At 46.0% G+C, this 18,124-nt stretch overlaps 2 protein-coding genes across 2 annotated transcripts in view; both read left to right on the top strand.

Annotated features, from left to right (window-relative positions):
* The first annotated feature begins 11 nt into the window (after positions 1-11).
* Positions 12-14,707, top strand: LOC135910622 (serine/threonine-protein phosphatase PGAM5, mitochondrial-like). The gene is made up of 5 exons (XM_065442627.2): positions 12-216; positions 1,799-1,977; positions 9,172-9,395; positions 13,191-13,321; positions 14,432-14,707. The coding sequence occupies exons 1-5, from the start codon at positions 71-73 to the stop codon at positions 14,577-14,579; spliced, it is 828 nt and encodes a 275-aa protein (XP_065298699.2). The 5' UTR covers positions 12-70; the 3' UTR covers positions 14,580-14,707.
* LOC135910623 (uncharacterized) overlaps positions 14,678-18,124 on the top strand; it is a 19,411-nt gene continuing 15,964 nt past the window's right edge. Inside the window, exon 1 of the mRNA XM_065442628.2 lies at positions 14,678-14,734. The gene's annotated coding sequence lies outside the window, so the exon portion shown is untranslated. The remainder of the gene's footprint in view (positions 14,735-18,124) is intronic.

The following is an 18,124-nucleotide window of genomic DNA, read 5'->3' as shown; positions in this document are numbered from 1 at the left end:
CGTAGGCATCAAACCAAGCCAAACCGAATCAAACAAACCTTACGTGTTCCTCCGCGTCCATCCAGGCGAGATGCTCGTTCGGATCATTGCCGGTACTGGACTCCTCGGCAGCGGCGTTGCGGCGTTTGTGTTCTGCAGCGAGGAGCCGAAGGAGAGCAAGTCGTACAGGAGCACCGACTTCGCGCGTTCCACACACTGGAACAGCAACTGGGACAGGTGAGAGCTGCGCGGATCCCCTCGACAAGCCGGTTCGATCCTCGGACGAGGCGACTGTACTCGAGTAGGACGGAATGCGAAAACGCTCGTGCACTCTCAAGCCACCTTTCGTGGCTCTTCGTTTTGATTCGTATCCCGGTGTTGTCATGAGAATAAATAAACTTGAAGCTTCAAATTCAGGTGCACGTTTAGGATGCTGATGATGCTCAAAGTGAGAGTGTGCGAATAGTAAAGATGTCGAATACGATGGGAAATTAGTGTACATATTACGTTGCGACAAATGTTTGCGCATTTTGGACTGTAGAAGAAAGTAGTTTTTTTCGTGAAATATATTGCAGGTATTGCATAAGTATTACCGTAGTTTACAGTATTTCGATGCAGACTGTGTGTTTGACAAGGCTTGATTTAAATTGCATTCACAAGGGAAACGTGCCTCTGTTGGGCTTTGCAGGGTTTAACTCGTGTTACGCGGGCTTAGACTACACACGCATTGTTATGATCGACCTGTCAGGTGTGAAAAACATTCAAACGGGCTTCCCCATGAGAACATAATTGCTATCTTCTCCGAACCGGCGTCCCCCTTTTCCACATGGGCTGACACAAAGGACAGACGTTGACAGCACTAATACTTCCACAGGCTCCGGAAGAAGATGTCGACGACCACAGGACCGCCAGGGGTTATTTAAGACCGTGCTAGCCCCCGTGTTAATCAGAACCGCTCGGGACAAATGAGAGTCACATCCATGTACCAATGAAGTGAATACAATCTTTTCTACTTTTCATCATCACTATGCCCGGCTTCGTCGTCGTTTCCTGATTCCTGCGGTGAAGACCCACCTCACCCGGTCGAGATTGTATCTGCATCTTATATTGATGAGGAGTAATCGAACAAGGAATGTCGATTTAAGCCAACGTTTCGTCACGTGGACCTGTTTTCGTCAGAGCAGCAACTATCTGAAGGGCAACGTCAGCGCAGGAACTGCTTTAGCAGTTGCTTCCCTGATGTTAGCAGTTGCTGCCTTGAGTTGCCGCCCGGTTGTCCACTTGTTGAAACGCTGACTTAAGACGACATTCCTTGTTCGACTATTCCTCATCATTTCCTTTGAACGTATTATGTTATACGACAGCCCACGGCACGTCCCGGTTTCGGCAGCCCCAACCCGAGGAGCGCACTGGTCCTGCGTCGGTGGCTTTATTATATTCTTATAAGAATATAATAAAGCCATCCCAGACATAGATCCTAGATAGGCACCTATAGGTGCCTATCTAGGATCTATGTTTGCAGGTACGTTTATTGTCGTCTGCTAACTGATAATTAGTAATGTGTTTCTGTAAAGTTCAGTGCGACAAGTACTTCTGTTGTGGTGAAGCTTACTAAAGCACATTCACCAGCATGGGATGCGATGAGATTCTTGCTGTCATAGATAGGGGCAATAACATCGTCAAACTATCACAACAGCATGTTTTAGCTCTTGTCCCACCATTCTTTTGGTGAATGAGCGGATGCCAAATAAAGATTCACTGGTTGAATGATTGTTTGACTGAAATTGCAGTGTTATTTTCATTTTGGCCATCGCTGCAGGCGGGACCCTCACTTCTGTGTGAGACCACCGGAGGACTCTTCACCGGCCGAGCAGATTCGTTACGAGGATGAAGTGACGAAGGCCAAACCGACGCGAGATCGGTATCTCTACCTGATTCGCCACGGTCAGTTCAACGTGAAGGGCGCCACGGACAAGGAGTGCGCGCTTACAGAGCTTGGTGAGCTTAAGTTCTGCACGACTCGTGAGGTTCGGGACTACATTTGCCGTCCACAAAATCTTTTATTTAGTTATTAGCCACCGAGTGTTCAACGTATCATATTAGACAGCCCTATAGTTACACGTACGTAGAGGCTTCACGTACGCAAACGTGAAAAGCCTACGTACCTTACATGCACGCCATCTGAAACGCTTTTAGCTACACGTACGCGACGCACGCCAAGAGGGACTCCGTAGCTCCATCTATCGGGAAATGTGAACACGGCGGTAGCCAATTCAATCCTGTCGCCATGTTTCGATGCGAGCCGTCTGCGCGCGCGCGGCCCGCTATCGCTTGTTTGTGACCTTGCGGAACTCCCGCGCGAAGCTGTCTACGTGCGCAAGAAACGCACGCAAAGAATTGAATCTCACATACGTCCGTGAGACGCGCGCGCTCTCGCTACGTTCTGCGCATGCGCACTGCTCACACGTAGAAGTTCTACGTACGCAAAGCCTCTACGTAGGTGTAACTAAAACTGTCTGTTAACTTCGCTGAGTTTTTTACCAAGGCATGGGGAACTTAACGCATGACCTACAGTAGCATTTTTCATACCCTGTCGCGCGTTTTAAGTTCTGAATAGCTCAGCCGATTACTAAACATATAATTAATATAATAATTTTGTTTCGACTGAAATAACATTTCACTGATATTTTTGGAAATGTACTTTCAACGGTGCAAAATAAAGGTGAGGAAGCTGCTCTAATTTTCGGTGATATCAAACGTACTGTTTGGACCCAACAGGGTTAAAGTAAATTATTTATGCGTAAATTCGCAAGGTGAAGGGAGTGTTGATGAAAGAGAACAACTGCAATCCACAGGTAGGCATTGCACAGCAGAAAAGAAATCTGTAGTGATTTCTAAATCGAACACTTTGTTTACCATTCCTTGCATTGCCCGCATTAGTTTGAGTCTAAAGCACGGTGAAACTTTTTTAGTTCGTTAATTCTTCTCTAATTCTAATTCTAATTCTCTAATTCTAATGTTTCTCTCTGCCATCTCTTTTAAACTATTATCAGTCATTGAATTTTGATTTATTTAGTTGCTCCGCTGTTACACTTAGAGGCCTGTTTGCTCATTGACTAACCTGATTTCAGCCATTCTGGTGTTTGTTTTTATCTAGCTCAAGACTTTTTCTTTTCTTCTGCATTTATGAAGTGTCCTGATACGCTTATTACTTGTTCATTCTTTTGTGTTGACTGTGTTTGATTGATCTGGCTCAGGATTTTTTATTTTATTTATTTACTTTGATCAAGTGTCTTGATTTGTTTATCGCTTGTTTATGCTCTGGTGCTGTCTAGACGCTGCCTTATATATGGGTCTGCGGACTCGTCAAGCCGCCAAGTGGCAGCTTTTTTTCCGTAGCCCCTCCATCTGTAGCACCTGATGGAAAATAAAGATCTGATTTGATTTGATTTGATTTTTTTTGATCGCAGCTTTGGAAATAAAAATTTCTCTGCTTTACGTCCTGTCAGCCGTAGGGTAGTGAGACCCGCTGCGTACGACTGGGTGCACGCGAGAAGAAAAAGCGCAATTCCACGCAGCACGCGTTCTGCCATGATCTCTATGAGATGGCTCCACAGTACCGCGCGTTGTCCTTTTTGTGTAATCTTTCTTCGCTCACTGCATTTCATCGGCTGACAAGTGTTCAGCGTTATCTCCCGACGCTCGACGCTCCTGCATGTATCAAAAGTTTGTCGAATGTTATCGACATTTCTTTCCGTTGGCGGCTGTCGCCAACGCTTTTTGGTGATCTGATTGCATGTGCGACGCGAACTTAAAAAATTATGGGGTCTTACGTGCCAAAACCACTCTCTGATTATGAGGCACGCCGTAGTGGGGGACTCCGGAAACTTCGACCACCTGGGGTTCTTTAAACGTGCACCTAAATCTAAGTACGCGGGATGCGACGCGAATTGTGTAGTACTTTCTGGGAGCCATGCGGACAACAGCGATTGCGCTGGAACCTTCGACGAGTCGTGTATGAGAACTGACGCGGTTGGCCCGCAGAGGAGATTTTCGACGATCGCTGTCCCTGCTCGCCACTGTCTTTGTGTTTGAGCGTTACTTGTTTTGTCGGGCCCGAGTTCGCCCAATGAAGAGGCATATTTGTAACTCACTGCTTCGACACTGTCGTTCTTCTCTGTTGCTACGACGTGACGAAGCAATCGTAATGCAAAATAGTGTCAGCCAGTTTATTTATTTATTTAATACATACTGCCAGCCTGAATGTCAGGCTTTAGGCAGGAGTGGGGTACATAACAATACAGCATGTAGGAATACAATGTACATTTGGTCGAGCAAGTACGGCATAAGAAGAACCCACATAAGCCATACAAAGCGGAGTACAAACAATATGCCACGACAATGTGAAGTAACGTTAGCTATTGCGGAATGCGCTCAAGAAAGAAGACACCGTCGAACACTCAACCACATTGGCAGGTAGGTTATTCCATGTACGAATTGTGCTCGGGAAAAATGAGGCTTTGAATGTATTTGTTCTGCACAAGAACTCGCTCACCTTCTTTGAATGGAAGGAACGGGTTTGTCGCTGGGTAATTGAATGAAAATATGCATTTTTATTTATTCCAAGTTGGTTATGGTAAATTAAGTAGAACATTTTTAGTTTGTCCTGGTGTCGTCTTACCTGTAGTGTCTCTAAATTGGCTGTTTGCAAAAGGGCTGATGGGGATTTTTTCCAACTATAACAATTATATATGAACCTGACGCATTTGCGTTGGACATTTTCAAGTTTGGTAATATTGCACTTTGTGTGTGGATCCCAAACGATTGCTGCATATTCTAGAATTGATCTAATGAAAGTTTTGTACGCGAGTAGTCTAATTTCTGTGGAGGATTTACTAAGGGTTCTTCTTAAATATCCAAGTTGTTTCATTGCCTTATTTACGGTGTACGTTATGTGGTCATTCCATTTCAAATCTGATGTAATTATGACTCCTAAGTATTTGTATTTTGTAACCTGAGACAAGGCGTTGTTATCGATGGTGTAGCGGAACTTCAAAGGATTAACTTTACGTGTCACAGTCATAGCTACTGTTTTTTTAAAATTAATGCACATTTGCCAAGTTGAGCACCAGGCTTGAATTTTACGTAGAGACATATTTAACAATTCCTGATCGTCGTTGCACAAAATCTCATGGTAAAGTATGCAATCATCGGCAAACAGACGTATTTTAACTGATATGTTGGCTGCAATATCATTTATAAATACCAAGAAAAGTAATGGTCCCAGGACGGAGCCCTGAGGAACACCGGACTCTACAGGGGCAGGGTCCGAACTGATTCCGTCTATATATACTGTTTGATGCCTGAAAGATAAGTATGCTGCTATCCATGCGAGCAATGTATCATTTTTCAGAATAGGTTTAAGTTTCAAAAGCAGTTTTTGGTGGCACACTCTGTCGAAAGCTTTCTCAAAATCCAAAAATATCATGTCTATTTGGCTGCCCCTATCTAATGCTGCTGCGAGGTCGTGGACAATCTCTAGTAACTGCGTTACCGTGGAATGTTTGCGACGGAAACCATGCTGTCGGCTATCAATAATGCAGTTTTCCTCAGCAAAAGTGGAAATATGCGCGAAAATAATGTGCTCAAGTACCTTCGCACATGTACATAGCAAGGAAATAGGCCTGTAGGAAGAAACAAGAGACCGGTCGCTGGTTTTGGGTATCGGTGTGATTTTAGCATGTTTCCAATCGTTCGGAAGTTCAGCACAGGACAATGATTTATCAAAGATCAAGCATAAGTACTTTGCGCACCATTCAGCGTAACGGAAGAGAAAAGAAGCAGGAATGCCGTCAATTCCCGGCGACTTTCTGACATCTAGATTGAGCAGGATTTTCAGTACACCCTCTTCACTAATAGATAGATTATTTATTGCAGGAATTCCGTCAAAAGCATTGAATTGTGGAATTACGTCATCATCTCTGGTGAACACGGAACAGAAGTAAAGGTTTAGTGCATTGGCTACGTCCCCTCGATCTGTTACAGCAGTGCCATTTATGATAAGGTTTGAAACCGATTGCTTCTTTGGCGACAAGTGACGCCAAAATTTTGCTGGCGACGCAACAAGAAACTCTTTTAAACGTACACTCTGATAATGGTCTTTACTTTTTTTTATAGCATTCTTGAGAAGCAGTTGCAGTTCAGATAACTGGTGTGCGCCCTCAGGTGAAGGTCGTTGTAGAAACCGTTTCCTTGCTTTTTTTACTTTACGGCCTGCCCTGGCTATTTCTTTAGTCATCCATGGCTTGCAAGTACGTTTTACAACCTTTTTGTGTGGAATGAAACATTTTGTGCAGTGCATCACTAAATCTTTGAATTGCAGCCATAACATATCAACGGATATGCCATTGCATTCATATTGGGAAACAAAGGAAGAGACTGGCTCACTGCTGGCTCACTGTTCTTTCTGAACAGTGAGCCACGCAACCGATGGAATCTCTTCGCGTGCCGCAGATGCTAAACCATCTGACCGAGCAGAGGCTAGGCGCCTCCGCCGAGAGGGCACTGTCGTTCAGGAGCAAGCTATTTGCCACAATGTATCACGAATTCAGGGCACCCAAAGATCTGCACTCCAGGAACACCGACATTGGAACACATAACATTCCAGTGCGCGTTACGTCCGGCGGCTGCCACCTCGCCGCTGCTAGACAACACTCTACATAACTGGTCGTGGGAGGCGCGACTCGTGGAAGTGGAATTGGGAAGCCAACTGGCGACCCTTGACCAGGCCCGGCGAGCCGCTGTAATCAGTGGGGCCCTGGAGGAGGTACTCCGCCCACCATAATCAAACAGCCTCTATTACAATAAACGTTTACTCTCTCTCCAAATTCGCACTATCGTGCGAATTTGGAGAGAGAGTACGATACTCCCTATAGGGAGTATCGTAATCGTCGGTAACATTTTTGAAACATTGCGTATCCATAGAATTCTATATTGCTGCGGAAATGTTAGAACAGGGGTACCTCTTCCCTCGACTGTCAATGAAGCCAAGCACATATATCTGATGGCTAACAGTATATATTTGCAAAGCCAACGGACTTGCTCTGGTTAGTCCGCATATTTCGTCTTCATATCTAAATTGCAGTATAAGGAACTTTAATGTAAAACACGCAAAATAATTTTTTTAAGGTTGCATGGTATGTCCTTTAAAGTAACAGCTCCACAAGCAGTGCCAATATGCCTGAAACTACAGGTTTCGCCGCAATATGGCTATCGGTATATGGTCAGCATAGAGGGTCGCTTGCAAAAACCGCATGTAACGAAAACGTAATACTTAGGGAGCCTATAAATGCATGTCTTCATGGCTCCATATAGTTAATAGTATAGGCACGCATACTCCTTCATTTTAAAGCGAATAGCTTTCTTTTTCTCGTCCACCGTTTTTCATGGAAGAGGGTGGCGGTCGGACTTTCGCCGCCGGATATACAAAGGTGCCTGTGCAAATTCCACGTGCTACTCTTGCACAACCGAGTGGTTGGGCGCATTCGTCGCGAAACGCCAGCTATTAGAGCTCTTTGAGAAGCGCATGCTTTCGCGTGATACTCTTCGGGACGTGCGAAAGTTTATGCATGCTGCCGTGGAGAGCCCGGGAAAGACAGCCCTTCCATCTTCCACCACCTCCTCACCTGGAAACGGGAGACGAGGGTGGCAGTCGCCTTCCAAAGCCTACCTAGATAGCACAAAACCTGTACACTCGATCTGCTTTACGACGTCATGCCACTACACTCTTAGGCAAAGTTACACCCTTTGGCTTGCCCCTTCTGCCACACAACTATAATCGTTATCTGCCTTGATGCGTTTCCTTTCTTTAACGCTGCGAGCCCGGTACATTCCAGTAACAAACGGCACGCGCGTTATCAGCATAGAGCAGTTTACACCCTTTGGAGTGCCCCTTCTGATAACGCGCGTGCCGTTCGTTACTGTAAAGTTCCGGGCTCGCAGCGTTAAAGAAAGGAAACGCATCAAGGCAGATAACGATTATTGTTGTGTGGCAGAAGGGGCAAGCCAAAGGGTGTAACTTTGCCTAAGAGTGTAGAATCTATAAAGGGAACGCTACTCAGAAATGCCGCGGTTATTTTGACGTCACCGCTTTCGTCACGTATGAAAAATTTCGGCTGCCTATAATAGCATAGCGTTATAAAGCAGAGTGTACAGGCCTTGCGATATCTAGGTAGCGTTGCGCGTTCCGCCTTCTGGCTGGCGGCGCTGGAGGCAATACAAATAAGACGGATAGGCTTATATGCGTACAGGCACCTGCATTGTACCGCTAGAGATGTGCTGGGTTAACGGCTTCGTCCTTTGCGGAATCAGGCAATAGAACGACACGCACTGCCTTAATATCCTCGCTCCAACGAGTGTGCGTCTTCAAGCGTATTATTATCTACCAGATAGCATCACTTGCCAGTCTAAACACAGCGCATTTCGCAATCTTCTAATCCATCAATATGCCCATTCAAGCGTCTAACACGTCTTGCCTTCTTTTAATTTCTTTCATGCATTTTTCTACATGCTAATAAAAGAATTTCAGTGATCCTAATTTTTTTTACTACTGTATAAATGCAAAAACGTTTATAATGTTGTTATGCTATTATGTCTATTATGTTATTGTATTTATCGTTTATTGGTATTGTTCTACATATTGTGTTTGCTAATGTCATATTAATTTTCCATGTTGCGTGCATATTCCTTTCATTGTACTGATGTTTCTTTTTCCCGATTCCATACTAATATGTTACTGTATTTCCCCCTTGCACGATGCCTTCTCGAAGGCCTGGTAGATGTAAATAAATAAATAAATAAATAAATAAATAAATAAATAAATAAATAAATAATGACACGAGTAGCTTTCTAGAAGAGTTCGACTATTCGTGTACATCGACAATAATCATCCAATCTTTCTTCACGTTCCTTTATATTTTGCCGGATCAAGCTTCTTTTTTCTTCGTTTCTGCTGGTGGTCTAGCGATAATCGGCGTTCTACTCGACACAACTCCGTATATTCTCACAAGTCAGCACGTAAAAAAAAAAAAAAAAACCACTCACGCTCCTCGTGCTTCATTTCATTTTGACGAAGGCCGCGTATAATTTGTTCGCGAACGCTTAATGGGTTTCTCTGCTTCCCCGCATTCGTAGGTCGCAAGCAGGCGGATCTGACGGGTCGGCGGTTAAAGCAGACGGGCATCCCGTTCACGAGGATGGTGCACTCGACCATGACGCGGGCCACCGAAACGGCCGAGATCATCCACAAGCACCTGGCGCCGCTTCCGATCGAGTCGTGCGAGCTCATCTGCGAGGGGGCGCCCGTGCCCCCCGAGCCACCCTTCAGGCTTACGACGTGGAGCCCGACGGACAGAAACGTAACCTTCTCGTAATAGAGATTCAAGAAGGGGCGGGACTTTGGGCCAGTTCGTCCGACGTGTTTAAATATGTTATTTAAAATCAAATTATGGGGTTTTACGTGCCAAAACCACTTTCTGATTATGAGGCCCGCCGTAGCGGGGGACTCCGGAAATTTGGACCACCCGGGGTTCTCTAACGTGCACCTAAATCTAAGTACACGGATGTTTTCGCATTTCGCCCCTATCGAAATGCGGCCGCCGTGGCCGGGATTCGATCCCGCGACCTCGTGCTCAGCAGCCCAACACCATAGCCACTGAGCAACCACGGCGGGTTCCATCTTGCCCGATACTGCGACACGCAGCAGGCAATGGCACGCAAACTCTCGATGCAGAACACGCAGGTTTCTTTAATCAGGCCAGATGGAGCGAGAAATTGCGCACCAAGCGAGAAACACATATGTGGTTGCCGCACAAGCAGGCATTACGATAACCAAAACGACTAATGAATAAAATTTCGTTTGCATCGAACGCAAAAATATTAGTCGCTTTTCCGAACGTCTTCTTACGGCACGTTCTTTTTAAAAATATATTCGGTTATGAATACCTTACAAAGCCCTGCCCAAAGACATCGGGTAAGGGAGGAATGCGGTTGGCGTCAACGTAAAGCAAGCTTAATTCAACGAGACAAAAAACGAAAAAAGCGTCAAAATAACAAAATAATTACTCGCATAACGCAATAGCACCCAACGTCAAACAGTCAATACTATAAAGTACAGTTGAAACGAAAACTGAAAACAAGAAAAGGTGTCCAGGGGAAGATGCTAGTAAATGGTACGCGAACATAATTGTAATACAGAGTAGGCGTAAAACGTGAAAATTGCATATCAACTGCTAAACCTCCGCAATGCCAAAGGAGCAAAAAAGAAAAGAGAGAGAGAGAGAGAGAGAGAGAGAGAGAGAGAGAGAGAGAGAGAGAGAGAGAGAGAGAGAAACAAGGCGGCTAACAATTAAACTCCGCCATCTACGATAAGCAGAAGGTTCACCTACAAGGAATGGAGTGTGAACCCGCGCATGATTTGTCTAGAAAATATAACTGAATAAACATAACATTAGCACGGACTAAGGCACTGCAAGTCAATAAATATAGAAAAGCACTGGAAAAAAAATCAGGGCAAAAAATGACTGAATGGTTGAAACGGCAAAATGTTCGAAGCAGAGCACAAGGCTGATCTGGCAAGTTGCCTGGGATATAGTCCGTGAAAGTATTCCTCAAAACGTGGAAATAGGCGCAATGCGAACGTTGAGATTTCGCGCAGTCTGCCTTGTATACAGCCTTCTCTATGGGCGCCAGATGGATGGGTGGATGCTATGAGCGTCCCCTTTGAAACGGTGTGGTGGGGTGGGCCACTAAGCTCTCGTTCTTATTTTCGCTAATGTCCTACTTGCTTTTCTGAGAAAAGAAAAAAAAATCACACGCACACACAAACACAAACGCAAAACCCCTTAACGCGCGGTATCTTGGAGGCCATGTGGAGGATACCTCGCTTTTATGCGTTGCATATTGCAATCACTCAGTTCAGCCCTTGAGCGCGGCCGCACAGCCACCATTGAGGGTATGAGCCATTGTTCATTGCTGCGCGTCTCATATGTGGGTCTATTCTCTTTTAAGCTTGCTATGTTTGTTATTAAGTTGCTTCTATTTTTATGCGTTGCATATTGCAATCACTCAGTTCAGCCCTTGTGCGCGGCCGGTCAGCCACCATTGACCTTTAGCGCAACCACGTGACGTGACGTCACGACAGCCGGAGGAAAAGCTGGGCCCCAACTCGCGTAATATGCAACGCATTCTTGGCTTAACCAAGCTAAGCCTGACCATTTTTTAGAGGGGAACGCCGTCGCATTCAGAGATCCCTGACTGCTTCTCACACTTCTCGGCAACTGCAGCTTGTATAACCGTAACGTTTACCGGGAAAAGCTGGCGGCGAACGAAGGCGAGCATTCTGGTTGAAACGCGGCCTCTTGCGTGGGCCGATCACGGATGTAGCGCACAGCCGCTCCAAGCAAATCGCATAGCTTTCAGGCTTCTGCTATTGTTTTGCACTCGTAATGTTTAAGTCATAGAAGATGTAACATAAAGGGAATGTGATGCCGGTGTTTTGTTTCGCGACATTTGTTTGTAGAATGTCGTTCTCAAAATTCCGGGGAATAACTTTGTCAAGAATGTAAGACGAAGTATGAAGAAGAGGAAGAAGAACAACAACTTTATTGAAGAATCAAACGCTCAATGGGTGGAGCCCCTAGACAAGGGCCCCACTGGCTTCCGCGCGCCGTCTTGCTTGTTGGATAATGGCCCTTTGGACCTCTTCCTGTGAGCTGGACAGCGCCGCCTCCCATTGTGTATGCTCCGTAATTTCTAATGATAGTATGGTGCGGCAATACAACCCGTATATACCGCACGTCATATACCAAAGCGTGGCATATGCATATACCTAAATATTTAAGAAAATCTTTCGTTCGCGGACAACTCCGTCGACGTCGACATCGGATTTTCTGCGACACGGCGCCCATAACGATATCACGTTAAAAAAAGAGGCTACCGTACCTTTATGATCATGCCGTTGCCAAAGCCTTTACGACAGTAACTCAGTAGCATATATATACGACTAAAGCACGTAGTCGCAAGAACGGTTTTGTAAGCTTTCCTTGAACTCAACGAGATGGCAGTGAGATCAGCACTGCTATATATGTATACTCACGTCTGCTCGTCCACTGTTATGGCATCCCGTGAACGGCAGTACATCTGCGAACAAGCGTACAATAATTATGTGTACTGTTTATTGACAGATTCAGCTATCGCCTGATGTATTTAGCCATGTAGCTTCTTGCATGTTTACCTAGATGAAACACAACACAGGCAACACAGGCAGGAAGGAACAGGACAACAGGAAACGGCAGTGGTTCTGGGATTTCGTAAATTAAAAGGACGCGGGAATGCTGTTGTATGCACACTTATCCCGAAGAGATTAGCATCTACCCATTTGATTATAACATCTATCCCGGGGCACTATTCTGGGCGGTGAGAGATTCCGCCATGTTGTCGAATTTTCCAATAGCGGCATTTTGAGCCAATCAGAGATGCCCACGCACATCAGCCTGTAGCTGTGATTGGCTCAAAAATGCTGCCATTACCAAATTCGATAACATGGCGGAATTTGACAAGTGAGAGAATAATGTGCCCAGAGGCACAGTCACGCTGTCTCGCAACTGGGTTTGTGTCTACCACCGTGTTTACCACTGCGTTCCGTCTACCGGAATCGGCTACCCCCGTGCCTGTACTAGAGCAGCGCGAAAATTTGCCTCTCTGCTTTAAAGTGCTATATAAGAATTTTCGAATGAACATCGCCACTCGGACTTAGGTGCACAGTTATATAAAATTTAAGCCAATTATTCACTTTTACGCTGAACAGCGCGCGGTCTCGCTTTCTTTCTTTCATTTCTTTTTTTTTGACACGCAGTGTTGCGCTCGAAAAAGGCGTTTCCGCCGGTACATCGTAAGAGACGGCCTGTAACTAAAGGACATTATTCGCAGCTAAACTGCTTTGGGTGACAAATGAGGGCATTTGTTTTAAGGTACAGAAGCGACAATTTTAAGTGCATTCTAGCAATGCCTAGACAGTATGCAATCTGCATTTACTTATTTATTTGTTTGTTTATTTATTTATGTAGAGGCCGTAATGCATATATGTTTTTGTGTGTGTCCGTGTGCCATTCCATGCTTCACAGTCCCGGGTTGAGAGGGGTGTTCGTTCTCAGTTTTTCGTAGAGGGCGCCCGCATCGAAGCCGGCTTCCGCAAGTACTTCCACCGGGCGCCTCCCACTCAGCAGGAGGACTCGCACGAGATCATCGTCTGCCACACGAACGTGATCCGCTACTGGGTGTGCAGGTATGCAAATACATGCGTAGACGAACGTGGCTGCGTGGCTGCAGGTAGCTTTCTTTGTGTGCCCGATTTCGGAGTGCTACGAAATCTCGAGGCATTTCTAACGTATATCACCATGCCACTGAAAGACGGGTGAGCAAGCTCCGCAACACAGGCAGGAAGGAACAGGACAACAGGAAACGGCAGTGGTTCTGGGATTTCGTAAATTACTTTCAGCTGCGTTCTCAAGACGGATAGAGTGCCGCTGAAGAAAGCGTGATGTGGCACACGGCCGCCTAATCGATCCGCTGCCCTCAAGGCCATGGCTGACGAGCCGCTAGGGGCGGGGGGTGTCGCTGGAGCTCAATCGTGACGTCACGCTGCATGGTCTGCAGACGGACTCGATCAGCGGTGCGGCCGGTTGTGTGAATCGAGCCTTGCGGACGCTTTTCGCCGTCGTTGACGCCGCAATCGACGTTTGTAGAACGAGGCTCCACGGCCTCGCACAAACTTGCGGCAATTATCTCCTAAAGCATGGTTTGGTAACATTAAACAGATTGCGGTGTTGTTCCGCCCACATGTGGCTTCGAACCGCGATAGAGATTATCTTCTTCCGTAATTGCTTCTTATTGCTTCTTTGCTTCTTCTTCGAATGATCTCGAATTGCTTCTTCTTCGAATGATCTCGAGCACAAGCGGGCATAGAGTTCCCCACGAAAATTACCAGAGGGAAGTCCGGCGCTATCGTTTATGGGAGCTGCTAGCGTGGTGGTTCTGTCATCGGGGCAATAATACTTGGCACATATATTTGGATTACCTTTGTCATTCTGGCTTAAAATGATTTGTGGTAATTTTCATCAGAATATAACGTCATAATTGGAACAACTCGCGCCGATTACGCACGCAAGCAGTGTCTCATTGCCTTATGCGTACAGAAGAAGGGACTGCTTCATCATATAGGCAAGCTATGAGGAAGATAAAGCATAGCAGATAAAGCCACAAGCAAGAAGCTCAGACGAATCAATGAACTAGCCATCATTCCCACGTTACCTGAACGATCGCACCGCCACAGTTCCCTGACGTAGTGCGAGTAGAAAGCTCTATGGTTTGTGGTGCATGTTTTGTGTTTGCACAGGGCCCTGCAACTTCCACCGGAAGCCTGGTTGCGCCTGTCCCTGCCCCATGCCAGCATATCGGTCGTGAAAATCACGCCCTTGGGAGATGTCTCCCTGCAGGCACTCGGCTGCGCCGGTTACATGCCCATGGAGATGATAACAAAGTGACACTGCCGGAACTCCCAAGAATTTCAATGAGAGCACATTTCTTGTTCCACGTGCTCCGGAGTGACCGTAGCATGTATGGCTTGGGCTTCCGCCGTCACCGTGCTTCAAATTATAAACACCTACCTGAAGTCTTGTCTGAATGACATGGTGCCCAGGTAATCGACCAGCTCGAGAAGCGTACTGTTAGCGCGTGTCACAATGTCGAACGTTAAATCGCGATTTATAAAAAAAGTCAAAAGGCAGCTGCTTGCGAGCACACGTGTGAGCCAGAGTGGTGATTCGTAAGCCTAACCCAGGAATGCGAGCGACGCCAGTGAAGGGCTTCATCGCAGTGTTACGTCACTGAGCTTAGTCACTGTCACATAGCCAGTCCTGCTCAATGATCACACAAAAAATAGGGGGGGGGGGCGCTTCGTTAGAGTGGGACGAATATCGGCTTTCTCGAAGATGAATCCAACACGGGCACCAAGTGTCAAATAGTCAAAGGGAGACGCAGCACTTTGCGGCAGCAATATTTATTTCAGTATTACGTACCGCGCCTGTGCTGATTAGTACAAGAATGACGGCTACCTAGTAGAGAGAAAGAATCCCTTTTAAACAACATATCACCGATTGTCGTTCGGTGACCTCGCTTTTCGAGGGATTGGCCATAACACCGAAGGGAAACGTGTATTTGATGAAGCAGTGGGCCGCTTTGTGGCACATTTAGAAATGCGAGTCTAAAAGTGTATTTTATTAATTGTAGTTTCGTTCGAAGGGTAATGCAATGACGACGATAGGAAGCAGATGAGGTCTGGGCTGCTGCGCAGCGTAAACAGCACCCGGGATCCTGCCAGGCATCATGGGTGTGTCGGACGTGGCAGGCCAAAACCACTATTCGATTGTGAAGCACGGCGTAAATGGTGAATCGGGATTAATTTTGAACACCTCGGGTGCATTAACGTGCACCCAGTCCACGATAGACAGGCTTTCTTTCTTTTTTCCTTTTATTGTATTTCGCGCCAATGGAAATGCGGTTGGTGTGGCCGGGACTTTTAGCCGCGTTTACTTGAATGTGAAACTGGCGCATCGCATCGACCATCTAGCGCATCGCATCCATGTAAACAGGGATATACTGCAATTTCCTTTTTAGCAGCGCAATAGGCGTCGCAAACGCGGTGTGTGCGCATCGTTCCTGCGCATGCACCGTCGATACCAGGACACAATGGCGGCGGCGGCGCAGACCATAGAGTTTCTCACTATAACACCTAGAGGGAAAACTGGCCTCACCGTCTATGGGAGTTTCTTAAGGGGGCACCGTGCCGGCATGGGAATGACGGTATATGTGTCTGCGAGGCTCGTGTTGGCTGGTGTTGTAAGAAGCTTCGTCTAAAACGTGCATATGGCTACACAAATAACGCGTTCTCAAATTAAAATCTTCATAAAATGTTTCCATTCATGCATATTGCGTCTTTACTCACCTACAATGCATGACCAAGAGAAGAAAGGCAAGAACAGACGACAAACTGTTTCAAAGCGAGCACGTACCTTGTCGTCTGTCCTCCAACTTTAGCGGCCCGCTGATACTTTTTACGTAACAAATAGTCGTACACGCAATAACAAGCTCTCATAGTTAAACAAAACATGTTTTTGCGTAATAATAAAGTTAAACAGCTTCTCACGTGCTGTTTTAGTAGAAAATGAATCATTGTGACAGACGGAACGGTGCTTGCCAAGCGCGTCTTCAAGGTGTCCTGTCTCTCCGATAACAATGCCAATCCGAAGTCACAATATACCGGCATTCCCATGCATACCACAGCGCAGCAGCGCCAGATTTCCCTCTAGGTAATGTAGTGAGAAACTCTATGGCGCAGACGATGTGATCGCCCCTTATGGCGTCCAAGTAATTGCTATCGCGATAAGAGGTGACAACAACTTTGGCATCAGCGTTGAACCGTTTACGAGCCGAATGGATCAATGAGCACACTCGCAGCTCCTTTGAGCGCAACTCGCGATGAATGAGAAGGATGAAGGCTGCGCTTGGAGCCACGTGACCAGTTTCACGCCAATGTACAGCAGTCACTCCTTATGCTAGTCCTGGGAAATGTGGAAGATACGTACAGCAGATTATGCTGTCGCATCCCACAATTGTATTTTTTATTTACACGGGGCTGGTCTGACGATGACCTCTCTATGCCATAATTGCAAGAAAAAGAATCAATAGACCGCGCATTGTTATACTGCCGGTGATATTCAAACCAGTGAAAGATATTGCGACACCATCGACACATGCTGAAGCGACAAGCCACCACGAGAAAGACGTTGAAGTGTGGAGGCTGTTGGCGTGAGCGGAGTGTCTATCTTGCGCTCTGGCTGCAGTTTGTGTAAATACAATGTAAATAGTCTGTTTTGTCTGTGTCTTTCCACGCGTAAAAATATTACTCGAAGCTTCACTCTGCAAGAGTGATTTAGGTCTAAGAATTCTGGTAATATTATGGACACTAGGGCCTCGACACTAAAGGCTGTAGTCGCAGGGGTGTTTGTTGCGCAGTGTTTGCTTCTTTAACTGAAACAAAACAATTACCGTGTTAATTTCTTTTGTTGACCTCACCAACACTCGATTCAATGAAATTAATGCTCTATATCCTTTATATTAAAATTGTCTTTATTCGCGCCTTGATTCTAACCTCTTTTTAAAAATTTGGAGGACGCATAAGCCTCGCCTTTTAGAGAGGAACGCCATGGCATTCAAAGATCCCCGACTGCTTTTCCGGCTTCGCTGCAACTAAAGCTTATGTAAGCGTAATGTTTACCGGAAAATGCTGGCGGTGAACGCTATGCACGAAGGCAAGCTTTCTGGTTATTTTTTTGGAACGCGGCCCCTTACGTGGTCCCCCCTGGAGTTGTTGCACAGCCGGACCAAGACAATTACGTCATTTCCAGCTTTCTGTTATTAACGCGACAGCGTTAAGGAGCTCGTGTCGCAGAAAAGCCGGTGTCGGCGGCGTTGGCCGTGAGTGATAAATCCCGGCAGGCACTTTTATTTTGCACTTTTAATATTTAAGCCTGAGAAGTTTTAACATAAAAGGCATGTCCCGTCTGTGCTCTTTTTCATGACATTTGTTTATGGGCTGTCATTCTCGAAATTACGAGAAACAAATATGTCAAGAATGTAAGGCAAGGTACGAGGAACTTTAGTGAGGTAAAGGGGGTGGCAGCATAACCCGCATATAGCGCATGTCATATAGTAAGGTGTGGCATATACACATACCTAAATATATACGAAAATTTTCGCTCACGGACAACTCCGCCGACACCGACACCCCATTTTCTTCGACACGGGGACCCTAACGCTAGCACGTTAGAATTTCCTTCGGTTAGCCTTATTGCTCAATCACATACTATTATAGATATTCCCGTATTTCATTGTGTGAGTAAAACACACGGCACCGACCAAGGTATTGCATATTAAAACAAAGACGTACTTGCGCAAACTGGAAACACGCATATTTAGGTGAAACTGGCATTTTCAAAAGACGGCTTCGGGAACATTCTAATGATGATGT

This window comes from Dermacentor albipictus, chromosome 2 (assembly GCF_038994185.2).
Source record: "Dermacentor albipictus isolate Rhodes 1998 colony chromosome 2, USDA_Dalb.pri_finalv2, whole genome shotgun sequence".
NCBI lineage: Eukaryota > Metazoa > Arthropoda > Arachnida > Ixodida > Ixodidae > Dermacentor > Dermacentor albipictus.
Note: the sequence above shows the minus strand (reverse complement) of the source record. Positions and strands in the feature narration are given on the sequence as shown.

Coding starts and splice junctions, on each gene's coding strand:
- LOC135910622 (XM_065442627.2), top strand. CDS start 71: ATGCTCGTTCGGATCATTGCCGGTACTGGACTCCTCGGCAGCGGCGTT. Junction 9,396..13,190: donor GGAGCCCGACGGACAGAAAC/GTAACCTTCTCG, acceptor GTTCGTTCTCAG/TTTTTCGTAGAGGGCGCCCG. Junction 13,322..14,431: donor ATCCGCTACTGGGTGTGCAG/GTATGCAAATAC, acceptor GTGTTTGCACAG/GGCCCTGCAACTTCCACCGG.